This window comes from Psammomys obesus, unplaced genomic scaffold (assembly GCF_907164565.1).
Source record: "Psammomys obesus unplaced genomic scaffold, mPsaObe1.curated_primary_1811, whole genome shotgun sequence".
Taxonomy (NCBI): Eukaryota; Metazoa; Chordata; class Mammalia; order Rodentia; family Muridae; genus Psammomys; species Psammomys obesus.
In genome coordinates this window covers 1,483,839-1,504,425 of record NW_026594311.1, presented here as the reverse complement: position 1 = coordinate 1,504,425, position 20,587 = coordinate 1,483,839, and the positions used below count along the sequence as shown (strand labels likewise).

Genomic DNA, 20,587 nt, shown 5'->3' with positions numbered 1-20,587 from the left:
TCCCTGCCTAGAAAAGAAACCCTGCCTTGAAAAAATCAATCAATCAATCAATCAATCAAACTAACAAACACAAAAAAACCCCAAACCAAGGCCAGCCAGAGCTATACAGAGAAATCCTATCTTGAAAAAGAAAACAAACAAACAAACAAACAAACCAAAAACCAGACTAATAGTCTACACTGCAAGTTTTGAAAGGTCACAAACGTGCAGCTTCTTCTACCATCAGAGATATGGTTAGTTACAGTCCCTTAGATCTTTTTACAGTCCTTGAACTGGCTTATTAACTAGCTTTTCTTTTAAGGTGTGTGTGTGGGGGATTCAAGACAGGTTTTCTCTGTGTAGCTCTGACTGTCCTAGAACACTGTCTGTAGAACAGGCTGGCTTCGAACTCATAGAGATCCACCTGCCTCTGCCTCCCGAGTGCTGGGATTAAAGGTGCAGGCTCTCCTCACCCAGGTCCTGTGGTGCACACCTGTAATCCCGGCACTCAGGGAGGCTAATTGAAATAAAGTAGAAATAAGGCAAAAGAGTAAGTCTTGGAAGGAAGTGAAACAGAAGCAAAGAAAAGAGGTGAAGCAACTATGGAAACCAAGATCACAGGTATGAAAGCAACCAAAGAAGTTCCCCACTCTGTTCCACAACCTAACAGTACCATCTGAACAGACAGGGCTGGAGAGATAGCTCAGTGGTGAAGAGCACTGGCTGCTCTTGCAGAGGATCCTAGTTCAATTCTCATCAACCACACAGAGGCTAACAATCACCTGCAATTCCATACCCAGGGGATCTGAAGCTCTCCCCTGGTTTCTTCCGAGACCAGGCATACACATAGAACAGATAAATATGCAGGCAAAACATAGGTTGATTAACCCACAGCATCAAATTAAGCATTGATGTTCATGAGAAAGAGACCCAGCTAGGCATGGTGGTGCACACCTTTAATCCCAGCACTAGCGGAGGCAGAGGCAGGTGGGTCTCTCTGAGTTTAAGGCCAGCCTGGTCTACAAAGTCCAGGACAGTCAAGGCTACACAGAGAAACCCTGTCTTAAAAAAAAAGCAACCATAGACCCTTTAGAGCCAGACATGATGGTGCATCCTTGCAAACCTTCCACCTGGGAGGCCAAGGCAGGAGAACCTTGAGTTTAAGGCCACAGCTCATACTATATAACAATACCCAGATTCAGAACATCCAAATCGACCCAATAGCAAAAAGATTCAGAAAAGACAAGAAGCTGAGCATGGTATCTCAAAAAACAAACAAAAACCCCAAACAAAAGACAAGAGCTTCGAAGGGGAACATTAGTGTAAAAATCCTGGGAAACAAAATGCCAAGACAGTTTTCTGTAGGCAATAGACACCAATAATCCAAATAAGGGATTTCAAAGAGTGTTTTCTTTTTGTTTTTTTTTTTGAGACAAGGTCTCTCTTTGTAGCCCTGGCTATCCTGGGACTCTCTATAGAGACCAGCTGGCCTAGACCTTCACAGAAATATGCCTGCTACCTCCTAAGTGCTGAGACTAAAGGCGTGGACCACTATGCCTGGCACAGTAACTTTTTAAAACAGAAAGAAAGAAAAAGGGAAAGAAAGAGAGAGATAGAGAGAGAGAGAGAGAGAAAGAAGGAAAGAAGGAAAGAAAGAAAGAAAGAAAGAAAGAAAGAAAGAAAGAAAGAAAGAAAGAGGACTGCAGTATTGGCAAACAATTTACAAAAAGGAAGAGTTGGTCCTAAGAGGCTTAGATGGACTCAGGACATTTACCATAGCTGCAGAGATTTTTATTCCTTTTGGAGATACTGTAAATATCCAGTTCATGACTAAAAGGAATAGGAAGATCTAAGTGACAAGGGTTTGTTATAGTTCCTGACTTGAGATGTACCAAAAGACTTTGGGACAATTTAATAAATTGGGCCCTGGGTTTGATTCCTAGCACTATTGGGAGGCACAGGCCCAGCCAGGGTTACACAGTGAGACGGCCTCAGTAAAAGAAGATGATTTGAATTAAAGGATTACCTAATATGTTCAAATGTAATTAGAGGACATTCAACACTGGGGCTGCAGTTGGATTAGTATTAAATGCAAAGAAAGCAGCAAGCAATAAAACAAGACAGTATTTAGGAAAAAAACAGGAAAGAAAAATGTGCACGACTCAGCTGTGAATGCTATGTATAATCATAGTAATGCAATCATTAAATATCTAGTAATAATATGGTTCCAATAACCACATTAGGAAGCTGTGTGGAGTCTGAAAAGTGGGAGCAGAGGGAGTGGTAAAATAGAGCTACACCCCTAAAGCTAAGACATGAGGAACAACAGCATGCTACATGGACATACTGAGTTAAATGCCAAAAATATCAGCTAAAAGTGTTAAAAGTGGTTGCCTTACTGGGAGGAGGACTATTACTTATTCTAACATACTTTGAATAATTAAAAAACTTCTTACATTATGGATATATAAAACTCTGATAAAGAGGAAAACTCAAGGTAAAAAGAAAGTAAGGGCTAAGGTTGTACTTAATAGTAGAGTATATGCAGTATGTACCAGGCCCCCAGTACCACATTAAAAACAAAGAGTGGGCTGGAGTGATGGCTCAGCAGTTAAGGACACTAGCTGTTCTTCCAGAGGAGCTGGGTAGATGTCTGTGAGTTTGAGGACAACCTCTTCTATATAGCAAGTTCTTGGTCACTCAAAGGCTATGTAAAGAGAAAGGCAGAACTATACAGTTAGATCCTGTCCTTTAAAAAAGTATACTCAAAATCTAAACACTGTATGATCTTATATCCAGGGATGAGTATCCACAGGGTTGGTAGTATGCTGCCATGCATGTGTGTTTGCATCCATGTGTCCTAGAGTAAATACCTCACAGGTGTCAGGTGCCATGTGTACAATTATCTGAGACTTAAACAATGCAAATAGTTTTGAATTCTCCTTTCCATACACAAAAGGACATAACAGAATTTAGTTAATAGCTACAAACCTTTAAGCATCAGAGGCTGTCTTGATTTGACCTACAGTGCATAGCAGGTTCCCAAATGGTTTTTACACGAAAGAATGAATGACAATAATAATTATAAAATCAACAAACTCTAATCTACCTTACCTGTTTTTTTTTTCCCCTTTTGACCTGGAACTGGTTCTATGCTATCTTGTCCTTTTCTCATTAACATGGCAAGTGATGCATCATAAGCTCTGAACAGGTCCACAACCTCATGTAAAGCAACATCTGTTATCAGATCACAGCTCAGGACCAGCACATCTGTCTGTCAAATGAAGACAGGAGAGTAAACATCACACACAAGAAAAGGTCACATAAATCATTAAACACAAGCACATCACAACTCAGAAACATACAAACCACACAGTATTTTTAAATCTCATTTGAACTGGAAAAAAAAAAAAGTAAAATAAATGGGTTGTCCTAACAGAATTGTGCTGGGGCAGGTTCTAAAATCTCTGCTGCCCCCTTGTGAACTTGACTGGGCACTCCTGAGGGACTTCTGGCACCGATCTTTAAGGACAATTTGAAAACTATCACATTATTTCTATGACATTGGAAAAAGTCTTTATAAAACAATCAGGGGCAGGAAAGATGATGGCTCAACAGTTAAGAACACTCACTATGTGGGTTACAGACAACCCACAGAGCTGCATCAGGGAGGATCTGATACCTCTTCTGACCTCCATGGACACCAGGAATTCACATGGTACATACACACACACACACACACACTAGCGAATGTATGAGCATACACAAACACTCATATACATAAAGTAAAAATACATCTAAATTTAAAAAACAATATAACACAATACCTCATTCTTTGCTAATTCACGTTTTAGGTAGTGAACCATTACAATATCATTTGAAGCATATACAAAATATTCACTTAATCTTATAGCAACATCATATAAACAGTATTGTTACTATAAATGGCCTCTATTTTTATGGGAAAGATGGCTCAGTGGTTAAGAACACTCATTGTTCTTCCAAAGGTTCTGAGTTCAATTCCCAGCAACTTCATGGTGGCTCAAAACCATCTATAGTAAGATCTGGTGTAAATGCAGAATGTTGTATAAATAATAATAAATAAATCTTAAAAAAAATAAAATGGCAAATTAAAAAAAAGTGAGGTCGATTCTTGTAATCAGTGACTACGATATACTGGGCATTTAATAATTAATGAATAAGGTCCTGAGGATGTAGCTCGGTGGTATGGCAAGTGCTTAGCATGTGTAAAGTTCTACACACACTCTCTACCACCAAATAAACAACACCAACATGATGAATGAATAAATCACTGTAGAGTCTCTAGGCCTTCACACCATCTTCCTTGAAACTTCTGTGCCATGAGAACAAAGTGGAGGAGGAAGCAAATGAACAGGCTGAAGCCCAAGAGAAGAAAGATGAGGCAGAGGTACAAGAAAATTAGCTTGTGCACCCAGAGAAGCCGGAGGGGCAGAAGTGAAGGATAAAGGCTGCGATGCTGGGACCAGTTGCTGGACTGTGCTGCTGTCGTAAGAAGTCTCAATGGCTCTGAACATCCCCCCGTGCTCCTGAGATCACCTGAGAGAGCCTTCCTTACAATCGAAACAGTCCCGCTGGCTCTCTGCCCTGGACTTGGGCATTCTGGATTAGTTTTGTTCTCACTTGTGGCCAAGTGAGATTCACGTACAATAAATCATCCTTCTCACTGTCTCAACCAAAGAATGAGTAAATGGATAAATCACTGAAGAAAATATTTTCTCATAATGGTGGAGTTTCTCATTACCATCTCAACCCATCTCAATAATTCAAATAAAGCACAATAAAAACTGCTGATGGGGCTTGGGACATAGCTACTTGGTAGAGTGCTTACCCAGGATGCACAGAGCCATAGGTTCAGTTTCCAACACTGTATAAATATACACGGCCATAAAGCCAGCAGTTGAGAGGCCCAAAAGCAGCAAGGTCATCCTTAGTTACAAGCAAATTGAAGGCCAGCCTGTCTCAAGAAAAGAAACTAGGGCCAAAAGATGGCTCAGAGGGGAAAGGTGCCTTGCTCCCATCCCTGATAACCCAAGTTCCAACCTTGGAACCCACAAAGTAAGAGTAGAGAGCCAATTCCCCTAAGTTGTCCTCCAGCATGTACTCATTCACACCAGCACGCACACGTTTCTACCTCCAAGTAAATAAATGACGATATAAGACAGTTTTAAAGAAAGTAATAATGGTAGTTGTGAATGTTTACTATTGACCAGTTTTGCACACATCATTTCTGCTTTCAAAGCAACTCTACACAGTAAGAACTATCAGCAGCACTTTACACATGAAAAAATAAATTTGTAGTTATTATGCAACTGTCTACGAGCTAACAAGTAGAAATATTTATGTAACTAAGGAATCTGCTGGGTTTTTCTTTGTTTTTTTGAGACAGTGTTTCTCTGTGTAGCCTTGACTGTCCAGACTGGCTTCAAACTCACAGTGATCTACCTGCCTCTGCCTCCATGAGTGCTGGGATTAACGGTGTGCGCTACCATGCCTGGCTGGAATCTGTACTATTGAACAGTGCTTAAACAAACAAACAAACCAAAAAACTCTGCTTGTTTGAAAATCCACTTAATGGAAATTCTAGTCCACAATGTCCGAAATAAACTTAGGTTTATCTTAGAGTTGGAGGTACAATTCAGTGATAGAATGCTTGCATAGCATGCACAGGACCCTAGATTCAACACCAGTACTTCAAATATTAAATAAAAGAGACCTGTTCTATAATGCATATTATGAGTACCACATAAGAGCTAGAGCATCATATTCTTTTGTTAAAAAATATTTATTTTTATTTCATGTGCATTGGTGTTTTGCCTTCATGTATATCTTTGTGAGGGTGTCTGATCCCCTGGAACTGGAATTACAGAAAGTTGTGAGTTGCCATGTGGGTGCTGGGAATTGAACCCGGGTCCTCTGGAAGAACATTCAGTGCTCTTAATCACTGAGGCATCTCTCCAGATCCGAGAGTACATATTCTAAGAATAGCTGAAAAGCAAAAACTAAGACGTAATAAGTGCAAGGTTATCCAGATGGAAAACAGCCGAAAGAACAGAACACACTTGAGGTAAGGAAAAGAAAGTGAACACATATACACTTGTGTGGTGGGAAGTGTGCAGAACGAGTGAGGTTATGAGGAAAGACAATAGCAACCAGCATGGTGGGGCATGAGGACCAGAGGTCAGCTGATCCTGAACTCCTTTATGTAGCTAAGGATAACTTTAAACTTCTGATCCTCCCATCTTCCTCACCTCTGGAGCGCTGTGACTTCAGGTGTGCGCACTACACCTAGTTCATATGGTGCGCTTTTCTTTTCTTTTTTTCTTTTTCTTTTTGCTCAAGACAGGGCTTCTCTGTGTAGCCTTGGCTGTCCTGGACTCCCTCTGTAGACAGGGTGGCCTCAAACTCACAGAGATTCCTCTGCCCCTGCCTCCCCGAGTGCTGGGAGTACAGGTGTACACTAACATGCCCAGCTATGGGGCTCACTCTTAAAAGAAGAGTCAAGTTCTACCTGAGTACATCAACAGGAAGAAAATAGATCAATAAATTATTATGAACAAAAGTATTTTTAAGTGAAGTATGATGGCACATACCTGCAATCCCAACACTTGGAAGGCAGAGGCGGGAGGATTGCTACAAGTTAGAAGTTAGACTGGTTATACAGTAAGACCAAATATATAAGCCAAATATATAAAAAAAGTATTTTTGGTTTATATATTACCTTGGTGCACATTTACTTAAAAAAAGTAACTTTGTGTTAAGTGTCATAGCACATGCCTATAATTCAAGAACTCAGGAGGCTGAGGCAGGTGAATTAGGAATTCAAGGTTACCCTGTGTTATATACAAAACTATCAAGAACTACGTTATAAGGAAATAAGCTTCCTCCCCCTTTTAAGGTTTCTCTACATAGCTCTGGTTGTTCTAGAACTCACTATGTAGACCAGGCTGGCCCAGCAGTCAAAAAGATCTACCTGACTCTGCCTTTCCAATGCTGGGACCAAAGGCGTGTGCCACCACATGTGACTTTACTTTTCTGGCTGTTGTTGAGTTTCCTTATTAGAGGTGCTCAAGCAAAGTCTGGATTATCCTCTGCAATGATTTACTCATCTGATATTATTAATCCTTTCCTCTGTGCTTTGCCTGACCCTATTACGGAGCCTGGAGAAAAGTGGGACTCAAGTTTAAATGTGACTGGTCAACCAAGGTTACTTAATATACCTTAAACAAATTTTTGGCTATGCAGTCACTGTTACAGAAAGCAGAAGTCTAATGCCAACTGACTAGAAAACAAATTCTTTAAGCTTCAATTTAAATAAACTAGCTATAAGACCAAAAGGAAGTTTCCTATAACCATTGTCTTCTTGTAAAAAACAAATTAAAATAAAAAACACATAAGCCTATAATTTACTCTTCAGCAACACCAAACATTAAGAAATCAGACAACAGCTATTCAAGCCAAGGAAGAAAATCTGCAGGATCCTCCTTTTTGGCATGTGCCTTCAGTACAGCAGCACAGAAGCTGCTCCACTTCATCATAAAGACAGCTGGCGGAGGGGACATCCCTTTTTTCCTTAAGATGATTGTTTTTATAAGTTGACTGTTTTATGATTAATTGAATTAAGCGTACCTCAAAGAAAAGAAAATGACTCTGATGGAGATGCCCTTGAAGTGGTGACAAAGTTGCCTTGGGAAATAAATGCTGACCTCATTCAATATCTGCAAAAGGGTTTAAATCTGTCATCACTGTGAACGACAAACAAGTCTTGTAAAATTGTGAGAAGGCCTGTAGGCTCATTTCTCTTTGCCTTCAGATGACTTCTTTTCCCTACTGAATTGTTGTGTAACAGGTCACCACTGTCCTCAATGTTGTCTGTGAATCATGTGTCCCTTATCCCTGCCCCTCAAACAGACCAGATTCACTAGGCCCCTCCCTGCCACTGTAAACAATAAAAGCTTCGAGTCCCTCAAAGACAAGGGAAGCTGAGCTACAAGGAAGACTCTAAGAGAATGAAAGCTGCAGACAAGACAGACCAGACCTGCGGGCTGCCTGGAAGAGTTTAGACCAGTCCCTTGGAAAGGCCACACTCCAACCTGCTGAGCTGCCTCCGGCTTTGCAGTGTGTTCCAAGTTTTTCAGCTTTTATAGGCTGTCACCCATGCTGGGATGAGCCTTGGTGACACAGCTATCTTTGAATCTTTGAATCATTCTGTTCCTGTAAGCAACTCCTCACTCACATGCTTATTAGTAAAATCAAGAGTTGATAAATAAAACTCAGTGGTTCACCAAGCTGGACTTTGGCGGTATCCACAGTTTGGTCTGTTGTGGGCTCCCTATCTGAGATGTAGAGTGTGTGCTGTGTCTCTCCAGGAAACGTTTTATCACACCACATGAATACAAATTCCGAAGAATCACAAGGAATTAACTCCCGCACTTCAGGGCCTGGTTGCCATCTGCTCTCGTCTGGAAAAGGCCTCAGTCTGAAAAGCAGGGCCCAGCACAGACTGAGTGCTGTTTTACCGGGCCCCTCATAGCTGCCCCAGAGAATGTACTGATTAAGATTCAAAGCAAACCAAACATTCTCCTCCTGGAAGGAGAGATTTGCTGTCTTATCAAAAAGCTGGACATCCTAGAAGAAAAAGTCTAAAGAGAAACAAACTGGAAAATCTATGAGTCAGAGAAGTACTACTGATTAGGAATGACCATAAGTCCTGAATAAATATGGGTTGTCTGGACTGTGAAGTAACAGTGATTCAGAATGCAATAGTGGAACGCACAAGCCTTCAACTGTCGTGTGTTTCAAGGGACCGATCCTTGTTTAACACTAACAGCCTCTTATGCAGAAACTAACCCGAGTCTCCAAACACACACCTACTCACTGTTCCAACAGTCTTCATCGTAAGCCTGCATCTAAAGAAACCAGGGTGATGGTGAAAAGCACAGCGTGGAAGGATAATAAATGTGTGCTTTGTTGGCAGCATACAGACACATGCGGTCTCCAAGTAAAAGTAACACTTCAGTATTCAGGAAGAAATTCAGGACACCCAGGAATTCAAACTACAAACTCCTGCCAGTTAGTGTTGACTAAAGCAAACAAATTAAGCTCAGAAAACTCAATTACACTGCCACAGCAAAGCCAGAAATATCTCATTACAAGAACATATTCAATCAAGCCAAAACCACTGAGTAAAACTGGGGGAAATGACCCAAAAGTTAAGCAGGAAACCGGATGCTTGTCTGTGTGGAGGTGAGGAGAGCCACGGGAACAGCTTTGTTCCCTGGCAGCTGTTCCACGGCAGGCTGTGAGAAATAATACAATCTGGCAAATGATCTCTTACATCAAGAAGAAAGAAAAACACAGCCCCCTGGAAAAAACTGTCAGGGCTTAATAAAATACCATGCTTTTACCAACCCATCACTTCCACAAACAATGGCTACGATCCAAATCACCACTCCCTATTCCATCCCTGCCCATCTGGAACCAATGGATTGCTACTTGGTGTGACTAGAAACAGTCACAATTTACATTTTGCTATGTGGTCCAACTCCATCCAAAAATACTTGTAGGCTTTTAAAAGCTCCACAGTTAACTACAATGGAGACCTCACTGGTTTAGTTTTGGTTAAAAATGCTTAGGAGAAAATTTCTCAGTCTGTAGTCCCCAGTAGCAAAACTAATCCCCAGTAGCAAAACGGCCAGCTTCCAGTCTATTTTCACTGAGACTGGGGCGTAGGTGCAGGAGGCATGAATGACTGCTGGTGTCATTTGGTGGTGTACGCCTTCAATCGCAGAACTCCTGACAGAGGCAGGTGGCTCTCTGGAGGCTTCTGTGATTTTGAGACCACCAAGGGCTACATGATGAGACCCTATCTCAAAAAAAAAAAAAAAAAAAAAAAAAAAGATAATCCTTAAGCTCAGAGCTAAATATTCTTCACAAGTCCTTAGCTCAGTCACACTGTGACTACTCTGTAGGCATGAAGTCAACAAACTGTTAGCACCCAGGACTGAAGCGCTCCTCTCCCACCCAGACTCCATGTCCAGCAACACTGGTTTCCCTTCTTATTTCTAGTGCATGGCCTTAGTCCAGGCCCCAGAATACTGTCCTATCTTTAGACATTTTTTAAATAAAAATCACTCCAATGAATGTACATATAAAAACATCATACGGCTGCTTTACAAACACTTGACAGCCTCGGACTCTATATATATACATCTCAGTTATCTTCTGTAAATAGCCATTCTAGTCTTTTGAATTAGTCTTCTAATTCTCCCACACTTATTTCTTTAAAATTATTTTACATGTGTGACGGTTTGCTTGCATGCCTATGCGGATGTGCGTCACATGTGCCCGGTGCCCATGGAGGGCAGAGGAGGACGTCAGACTCTCTAGAACTAGAGGTACAGGTGGTTGTGAGCTGTGGGAGCTGGGAGTCTGACTCAGGACCTCTGGAAGAACAGTGCGTGTTCTTGGCCACTGAGCCGTCTCTCCAGCCCCAACCTTCCCACATTTAATTCTCTGCTCAAAGATACCACAAGACAGTGATTTCATACATAGACAGTTGAATTTATCATTTACTAAATTTCTTAAGTTTATGAAAATCTGCACAGTAATGGCACGTATGTGCATATTTACTTTCATGTAAACAACTAAATCCTGCCTGAATATCTGACGTTATAGGACTCAGAACGTCCTCAACATTATTCAGAGCCGACTGATTTTTTTAAACTATATTTATTCATTTGCTTTATGGTGGAGTGGAGCATATGCCATGTTGTGCACATGGGGGTCAGAGGAAAACCTGTGGGAGTCGTTCTTCTCCTTCCACCATGTGGGTCCCAGGGATCAAACTCAAGGTGCCAGGCTTGTCAACAGGTACCTTCTTTCAGACCCCCGAAATAGGACAATATCCACTAAGACATCTATGCTTCTCTAGGAGCATAAACTAAAACACTGCAGTTCATAAAGCAGAATGGGCTTGCTTGGGTCAACAGCACACACAGCGGGAAGTAAGCGTGATGTGTTCAGAACAAGGCCACAGTCAATAATTAGCTAGGAAACCACACAATAATATATTTAAGCCCTAAAAGTAAATAAATACCAAAACACCTGCATGTACTTGTGCCCACATACATGCAAACATACATTTATACATGTATGTACACACAGACATAGGTAGGCACACATATACCAAAAGGCCGCTGCATATTAATAAAGAGAATAATCCATCAGGATTTTAATGATTGCAAATAGTAGTCCATATGCACTAAACACTGATGCAATCAATTTCATAACATAAATACTGCTGGACAAGAAGGGACAGACAGGGTAACTTCAGCACTCCATATACACCTAGCTCAACAAGACTGAAAAGAAAATCAACAAAAAAACAAAGTTAAACTGGATCAGAGAGCAGATGAACCTGCAGATATACACAGAATATTTCATCTAGCAGCTGCAGAATACACATTCTTCCTTGCAGCCTGTGGAATGCTCCCCCCAAAAGATTACTTTTACATTTTTAGGCCACAAAGCAAATTTTAACAATCAAAAAAACTAGAAATAATTTATTGCAACTAATTTGAATCATAAAACTAGAGTCAACAGCTAGAGAAACCACAGCTTCTAAGTTTATGGAAACTTAGTTCTAAGTTTACAGCTATCAGTACTTAAACAGAAACAGGGTCAGCAAGATGGCTTAGAAGATACAGGTGCTACCACCAAGCCTGATAAGTGAAGATTCTTGGGAGCTACATGCTGGGAAAACCAACTCCTTCATGTTGTCCTCTGACCTCCACACATATGTTGTGACAGACATATAAACATATAGCCTATAAATATTTTATAATAAAAAACAACAACAACACACTAAAACCCAGAAAGAATTCAAATAAATGATCTAATTATGAACCCCAAGGTCTTAGAAAACCGAGAACAAGCTAAACCCAAAATTAGTAAATAAAAACGAAATAGTAAAGATCAGGGCAGAAAATTTTAAAAACAGACACTATATTAAAAGCACTTGCTGAGGGCTGGAGAGATGGCTCAGAGGTTAAGAGCACTAGCTACTCTTCCACAGGTCCTGAGTTCAATTCCCAGCAACCACATGGTGGATCTCAACCATCTATATTGAGACCTGGCCTCTTCTGGCGTGCAGGCACACATGTATGCAAAATACTGTATACATAATAAACAAATAAATAAGTCTTTAAAAAAAAAGAAAAGAAAAGAAAAGAAAGCAAGCACTTGCTGTCTTTCCAGAGCACATGAATTTGGTTCTTAGCACTCACGTCAGTTGGCTCATTAACAGCCTGTAACTCTGGCTCCAGGAGATCTGATGCTCTCTTCTGGCCTCCAAAGGTACCTGTATATATGTGGCATTCACACACACACACACACACACACACACACACACACACACACACACATACTTATATACATAAATAAAAAATAATTGATTAATTAAAAATATATGGTGGGAGGGAAGAGAGTTGTGGTGGCATAGATCTTTAATCACAACACTCAGGAGGCAGAGGCAGGTGGGTTTCTGTGAGTTCCAGGCCAGCCAGGAATACACAGGAAGACTCAGCCTCAAATAAATAAATAAATAAATAAATAGAAATCCACACATGGGACACATGGTAAGGTACAAACAAATCATTTGGCACAAAGACCCACAGCCAGTTAATCATGATTAAAAATAAATAACTGTTCAAGTTAGATCATCAAAGAGTCTCTTAACAACTTTGCAACAGCCTACGTAATCATGTATTCTTAGCAATCACTTCCATACAGATTCCAGTTTGGAGCCAAATGGCTACACTTTACCTGCTACCATTAGTTCAACTTGTTCTTTTAAGGCAGCTATACTATTTGTTTTGTTTTTATATATGAACATAGTGGCAAGGCAGAGGCAGGCAGATCTCTGTGAGTTCAGGGCCAGCCTTGTCTATTGAGTGAGTTCTAGGACAACCATGGCTATACAGAGAAACAGTGTCTCAAAACAAGGCAAATTGGGGCTGGAGAGATGGCTCAGTGGATCAGAGCTTGCCTGCTCCTCCAGAGGTCCTGAGTTCAATTGTCAGCAACCACATGGTGGCTTACAACCATCTATAAAGAAATCTGATGCCCTCTTCAGATAGAACACTTAAACATAATCTTAAAAAAAAAAAAAAAAAAAAAAAAGCCAGGTGCAGTGGCACACACCTGTTATCCCAATAGAGGAGGTGGAGCTCTGTGAGTTTGAGGCCAGCCTGGTCTACAAAGTGAGTCCAAGACAGCTGAAGCTACATAGAGAAACCCTGGCTTGAAAAACCAAAACAAACAACAAAACCCAAACAAATTATATAGATGTACACACACACACGTTTTTCAAGACTGAGTTTCTCTACCTGACATTTGTTCATTTAACATGTTTTTTATACCAGAGACAACTCTTGTCCAAAGTCTAATACAGAGAAGTGGGACATGGTGGAGCACACCTTTATTCTCAGCATTTGGAAGGCAGAGGCAGGTGGAGCTCTGTGAGTTCAAGCTTACTTTGGTCTATATAGTGAGATCTAGGATACCAGGACTACCTAGAGAGAGACTCTGTCTCAAAAACAAAATGATAATGCGTTACTCTTTCCATTCTGTGCGTGTGGTATATGCACACATAGCTGTGACTACAGGTGGGGGCCACCAGCCAAAGCTGGGTGTCTCCTTCAGTCATTCTCCACGTCATTTTCGGACACACAGTCTCTCACTGAACCTGGTGCTCACTGATTTAGATAGCTTAGTTAGACAATGAGTTCCGGGATCCACCTGTCCCTGCCCCTCCAGTGCTGGGCTTGCAGTTGTTCTGCTGGGCCTGGCTTCTTCCATGGGTGCTAGGATCCAGACCTGGGTTCTGATGCTTGTCCACTTGCCCAGCAGGCACATAGCTAGCTGAGCTACCTCCCTAGCCCCCATGATACAATTTTCATATCGTGTACAAAAAAAAAAAAAAAAAAAAAAAAAAAAAGGCACTAAATTCAGTTGTAAGAATTGGAGGAGACGAGCATAAGTTATGACTCTGAATAGGTAAAGGCCACTTCAGAGAACTGTTATCTTGGGCACAGCAACAGAATGCTTACTAACTTTACCCAAACAGTACTGGACCTCTCTACTAGTCACACTGTAATTTCATCTTGTGATTCAGAATAGGAGAGGGCATCTTAATGAGAGCTTCCAGATGTAAGTCAAATAGAATGTTTGTTACGTACCACTGAAGTTTGTGATGATAGTCTATGCTCTCTATCAAAATTCCTAGCTTATATCATTTTCCACTCCACTCCAGCCCTTTGTTCCACGAAAAGGCTCCCTATGGGGAAGGAAAACACTCAAAGGAATCCAGCTGAAGAACAAAGCTTTAAAGTTTTCTGGGTTATCAAGCAAAATACAGGGCTGCCATAAGCCCACTCCACAGACCATACTTCTATCCAGTAGCAATGGGAGAGATGCTGGGATGGAAACATTTCAAGCTTTTGAATCTATGAGATTACTACAAGCAAGGGAAAAGCTCTATTGAGGATCCTCAAAGTGAAGAGGAGAAAAAGAAAAACAATAATAATAAAAAGGCTTTGAAACCCTGCGGTCTGTTTGTCACAACACCTGGAATTTTCTCGACACTAAGAGCAGTATCAAAGAAGCGATCATTGGGGATATATATTCTGCAGCCCACCAAAGCAGTCATAGGAAGGAAAGTTACCACTTTAAAAGTCTTTAGGCAAGTCAGGACCATGTTCTCAGATCTTTCCTTGACCAAATTATACTTGCTTTTTCCAAACAGATAGAAATCTAACAAAACAAAACCTTGGGCAAAATGAAAGGATCAAGGAAAGATTGACAGAGATTTGTAATTTGATAAGGACATCAAACACTCAACTGAAAATAACTTATGTATAGTTTTTTGCACAGCTAAAAATAGAATGTTTATTCAATTTTTCTAATAAGCTGTCTCCAGGGGATTTCATCATAATCTGTTCTTTGTTGTAGCATGTTTGCTGTTTCATAAAACATACAATAGTTCTCCTTCTACATCAAAGGGTCTAAATAACTAGATCTCTAACAACTAGTGTGTTGGCTTCATTATCCTTGCTTTCTGAGCTGTGAAACTGAGGCAGAGGATAAATGAGGTTTGCCTTTGGCTACAGAAAAATTCCTGTGTAGGTTAGAGAATTGCCAACTCTGCCACTTTTAAATTAAGGGAAGCAGTGAGACCTACAATATAAAGTAAACAGCTATTCTAGTATGATCTGGTCTACGCCAGCCTCTTAAGTATATCTCACTAGAATGCTCTCAGAACAATTATCCAAAGAATAAGCAAATTTGGTTTCTAAAGGACAAGAACATCACCAATGACCAATGACTTCAGAAAGGCCAAAGGCTCAAATGCAGCTCTGGCTCACTGTCCAAGGAGTCACTCGGTTTTTATGTGCTGAGCACAAACTATACCCCTATTTTGCCAGGCTTCTCATCCATATGCCCTTAGACACAGGGCAGTCTTCCTATAACACTCAGTTGTATGGTGGCACACAACTGTAATCCTTGGGAGGTGGACACAGAAGGATCAGGAATTGAAGATCACCCTCAGTTATACAGTATGTTGGAATGAAAGTTCAGACTTCCCTTCATTGAAGAGAAAGATATCAAGAAACGAGCTGCTCACACTTGCAGGGTAATGATTCTACATGAGTGTTACTAGGAGAACGCAATTTCTTAGAAATGAAATTTACACTCTGGGAAGCAGAAGCAATGGGTACAGTGTATATGGAAACTCAGAAATAGTGCCAGACACGGTACTGCACTCAGAAGGCTAAGGTTAAGTTGAGAGTCAGAGGCTAGCCTGGGCTAATGGCCAGATTCTGTCTCAAGAAGCCAAAATTCAAAACCAAAAGCAAAGCTGGGCAGTGGTGGCACATGCCTTTAATTCCAGAGAGGCAGTGGCAGATAGAACTCTGTGAGTTCGAGGCTAGCCTAGTCTATAGAGCTAGTTCTAGGACAGCAGAGGCTACGGAGAAACCCTGTCTGGAAAAACCAAGCAACCAACCAAACAACAACAAAAGCAAACAAACAAACAACAACAAAAAACATCCAAACCAAAACAAAACACCAAGAGCAAAACAAAAGGCCTCTCAAAAAGACAGAGTCTAGTTTTGGATCAGTACCCAGACAGGTATGTGCTCTGGAATATATTACTTAGCTCTCTCAACAAAAAGGGTCAAGTTTCTTGATAGTATAGCAGACTCATGTTGTCTACCTTTCAAGGTAGCTGTGTGGATTAGAAATCTAGATATAACACTAGACATGAACATCCTCTCTTGAGATCTTCAGAAGAAATGTTCCAGTTAACCCTATGGAAAATAAACTTTATATTCATGTGACTATAACTGGCTAATAAACTAATCCTACTTCAGGGCAGTCTCTAAGAAAAGGTATTAAATTTCCAAAGGAATAAATTACGTTCTCAGATCTACTGTGTACTCTATGAAATTTAAGTATGCTCAGACTGCTCAGGCAGGCTCCAGGCAAAGGTGCGTGAACAGTTAGCTGTCACTACACACAGCGCAGGCCTCTTGTTTCCAACCCTCATCTCCTCTCATTTGATATGTGTGAACAATTAGCTATTATTACAGTGCAGGCCTCTGTTGTTTTCAATCCCCACCCCTTCCATTTTTCACCTGCAGCCCTTTCTCCCAGCAATAGTTTTGTTGTTGTTGTTTTTACTTAAACCTTGCCAGGTATGGTAATGTGTGCCTGAAATCCCAGCAATTGGGAGTGAGAGATAAGAAAATCAATCTGAAGCCAGCTTGGTCTCCACATTGACTTTCCAGTCAGCCAAGGATAGATAAGCAAGACCCTGTCTTAAAGGAGAGAAAAAGAAAAAGAAAAAGAAAAGAAATCAAACCTTAATTAGGCTATCATCTTGAGGGGATATGCATTGTTATTTAAATGATACATATTCTCTTCATAAACTTGTAACAAATACAAACACATGTAAAAGTTTCAGGTGTTTAAGGTTCTCCTGAAGGAGGTTAAGTAACCCCTGGCATTTAAGATTTGCAGTAATTCCTCAGCTATAAAAACGCAGATTATGCTCACTCTACCATCAAAAACTTTCTCCAAGACTCCTCCAGTCAGCAAAGCAAGCCGGCCCTGGCAGCACTTCCTGATCTCCTCTGGAGGGCGCCTGGTACACGCCTAACTTCTTAGGGATTCTAACCTACTCCACTACTGTATTCTCACATAAAATCACAATTTTCACACAGTCATGTGCTACCTGGCTGTACAGAGAATAGGAAATATTTTTGATACTTTGGTTACTCGATGTATCACCTGAGCCTCTGGCACCTAATGCATTCTCTCTCTTCCTCCCTACACTCCAAGCAAAGCGCTTGAGCTTCCAAGACACACTGTTCCCATCTGTGAAACGGAGGTGAAGGTCCATGTGCGTGACTGAGGAGTTGAAGGAAACTGCACTTAGGAGCACGGAGAATGGAGAAACATGGTGTCGGAAAACTGGTGGACTAGATCATCTAAAAATTCCAGAAGATGAGCTCAAACCTTTGCTACCATTTGTTTGTTTGCTTGAGACAGGGTTTCTCTGGGTAGTCCTGGCTGTCTGGAACTCACTTTGTAGACTAACTCACAGAGAGCTGCCTGCTTCTGCTGCCTGAGTGCTGGGACTACCAGTGTCTGCCAGGGACTACCCTACCCTGCAACCTTGGCTGTCTAAACTGGGTTTTTTTAAGGACTACAATGGGTCACAGATGTGATTAGAAGCTGTTATGAGGCAGTTTGAAGTAATAAGGACCAATATAAATGAGGCCTCAGAGAAAGGGTAGACTCTGGGGAGGGGAAGGGTATCAAGGGAACCTTTCTTGCTCTGTTGGTGCTTAGTATAAAAAAAAAAAGTATATATAGGGGCTGGAGAGATGTCTCAAAGGTTAAGAGCATTGTCTGTTCTTCTAGAGGTCCTGAGTTCAATTCCTAGCAATTGTATGCATACACACACACACACACATATGTATATATTTATTTAAAACCAACTCAAGAGTAAGGGTGAAATACCATTTTCAAGCATGGAAATTCTCAAAACATTTATCTTGCATATTTTCTTTAAAAAGCCTATAAGGGCTGGGCTCCTTGGAAATAAGGGAGTAAACCATGGATGGTAGAAGAAATCTAGGCACAAGGGCAGGCAACACAGAAAAGAGGAAATTCTCATAAAGACGGCAAAGTAAAGCTAAGGTAGTTCTGTGCAGCCACAGGTTACAGCTAGGAGGAAAAAAACATAGGAAAAAAAAAACAAAATGGGGACAGAGTAACCTATGTTTAACGAATTTCAGTTGGTGCTCCTTTTGGAAAGACGGTGGGCAAATCAACGATAAACATGGAAATCTAAGCAATAGTGGTGCAGGCTCCTGCCCTCAGAAGGCTGAGGCGGCGGGACGGCATCTTTGGAGAAAGCCTGGACGTAAAAAGGCCATCTCAGAAATAAGTAACGCAGCGCTGGGGAGACTCACAGCAAACATTCTAGCCTCAAAGCCTGACCTGGGCTTGTTCCCTGGAACCTACATAAAGACAGATGCAGTGGCATGTGTCTGTAATCCCAGCACCTGAGAGGTGGATACACACACACACACACACACACACACACACACACCACGAATTAATTTTTTAAAGTAATTGTGTTTGGATTTCTTTTTCCCTTCCTTCTTTCCTTCCTTCCTTCCTTCCTTCCTTCCTTCCTTCCTTCCTTCCTTCCTCCCTCCCTCCCTTCCTTCCTTCCTTCTTCCTTCCTTCCATCTCTGCCACTACAATGCCTCTGCATTAAGGGCATGGGCTACCACCACCTGGCCAAAGATTTAATTTTAAGCCAGGTGCTATCTTTAATCCCAGCATTTGGGAGGCTAAGACAGAGGAATCACCACAAACTCAAGGCAAGCGTGGACCACAGAGAATTCCAGTCCAGGCTGTGCGACAAAATGAGTCTATGACTGGTAGATAGTTGTGAGCCACCATGTGGTTGCTGGGAATTGACTTTAGACCTTTGGAAGAACAGCTAGTACTTTTAACCTCTCAGCCACTTCTCCAGCCCAAATTTCTAAATCTTTAGTAGTAATCAAACAAAGAGCAGGTAAAGAGCAAACAGGCAACAATGAATGTGATATGAAAATATATTAAACTAGGTTTGTCGGTACACGCCTGTAATACCAGATTGGGAAGTACAGGCAGGTGTTCAAGGTCATCCTCAGGTACACAGAGCTCAAGGCAAGCCTGAGATACATGAGACTGTCTCAACACAAGCAAAATATGGGATATATATTTTTTTTTAAGTCTTAAAAACTAAGGCCAGCTATGGTGGTGCCTTCCTTTAATCCCCGTACCCAGAAGGCAGAAACAGGCAGATATCTGTGAGTTCAAGGCCAGCCTGGTCTACACTGCAAATTCTAGGCCAGCCACAATACACAGTGAGACCCTACCTAAAAACAAACAGAAGTTCTTTTTTTTTTTTTTTTTTTTAAATATTAACACCACACCATCAAACAAGATATCATTTATTTTCAAAAAAATAAGTCAAGAAATAGTGTTTACCTTAAGCTTTGGATATATGTGGCGTAGAGAATCTGCAGTCCCCATGTCAGCCTCATCAGGAATGCACACAATGTCTGCTTTCATTTTCATCTTGAATTCTGCACACAGAGCCTTTTGGACATCTTTGGTTGTAACCACAATGACTTCTATAGGATGAAAGAAATAACAGACAAATGCAGATACTCTCTGTTGGAGTAGCACATGCCTGCAATTAGGCAATCCAGAGGTGGAGACAGGAGGATAAGGAACAAGGCCATCGTAGTCTACACACCAAGTTCAAAGCCAGCCTAGATTAAGTGAGAACTTGTCTCACAAATTTAAAATCAGAAGTAACAACTGCTAACATTACTGAGCTTTTTCATTGTATTTTATTTTATTTTTAAAAGAAAAACCTGGCAGTGCCAACAGTAAATTTTATTTTCAGAGGTAAGGAATTCAGATCCTCTGGGCATTCTGTTACAAAGTGGCACTTGTCCAGAACTGACACCACCCCATAGCTGGCCAACTTCAAATGCACCAGTGAAAAAAGCTGTTTTCCCTTCAGGGGGAAGAAAGAAAATGACTCCTAAAACCCAGCCAGTTGGGTTGAGAGCTATCTGTTCCATCTCTTTAGGCTCATTTTTTCCTCTTCCTTCCTTTTCTGCACAAAAGAGAGACCAAAATCTAACCTGAGTTATAGGAAAACTAGACAGGGTGGCTACAGAGGGAGTGCCCTGGAACAGCTGGAACGCTTCTTAACCTACACATCCAATGTCTGTGCTTCACAGAAAAACAGTAACAACAAATACTCAAAGCAACAGAATTATAAAACCCATTCATCCAGGGGTGCTGCAAGACAGGAAGGAGGAAAAATTTGAACACTTCACAGCTCCGCATGTCAACCTTGTGCAGGGGCCATACTAATCTTCTCTGTGGCATTCCCATTTTAGTGGATGTGCTGCCGAAGAGAACACTA

The 20,587-nt window shown here is 41.1% G+C and overlaps 1 protein-coding gene and 1 non-coding gene across 3 annotated transcripts in view; both read right to left on the bottom strand.

Moving 5' to 3' along the window:
* Positions 1-20,587, bottom strand: part of Eif2b3 (eukaryotic translation initiation factor 2B subunit gamma) — a 65,131-nt gene that overhangs the window by 36,085 nt on the left and 8,459 nt on the right. For both annotated transcript variants that reach the window (XM_055618532.1, XM_055618531.1), the window contains exons 3-4: positions 19,633-19,778; positions 3,094-3,253 (exon numbers count right to left, since the gene is read on the bottom strand). In XM_055618532.1, the coding sequence (XP_055474507.1) occupies positions 3,094-3,253; positions 19,633-19,778 (306 nt within the window). The remainder of the gene's footprint in view (positions 1-3,093; positions 3,254-19,632; positions 19,779-20,587) is intronic.
* LOC129685163 (U6 spliceosomal RNA) lies at positions 20,479-20,583 on the bottom strand. Its single transcript, XR_008721445.1, has one exon. It is a non-coding gene; the product is annotated as a U6 spliceosomal RNA (small nuclear RNA).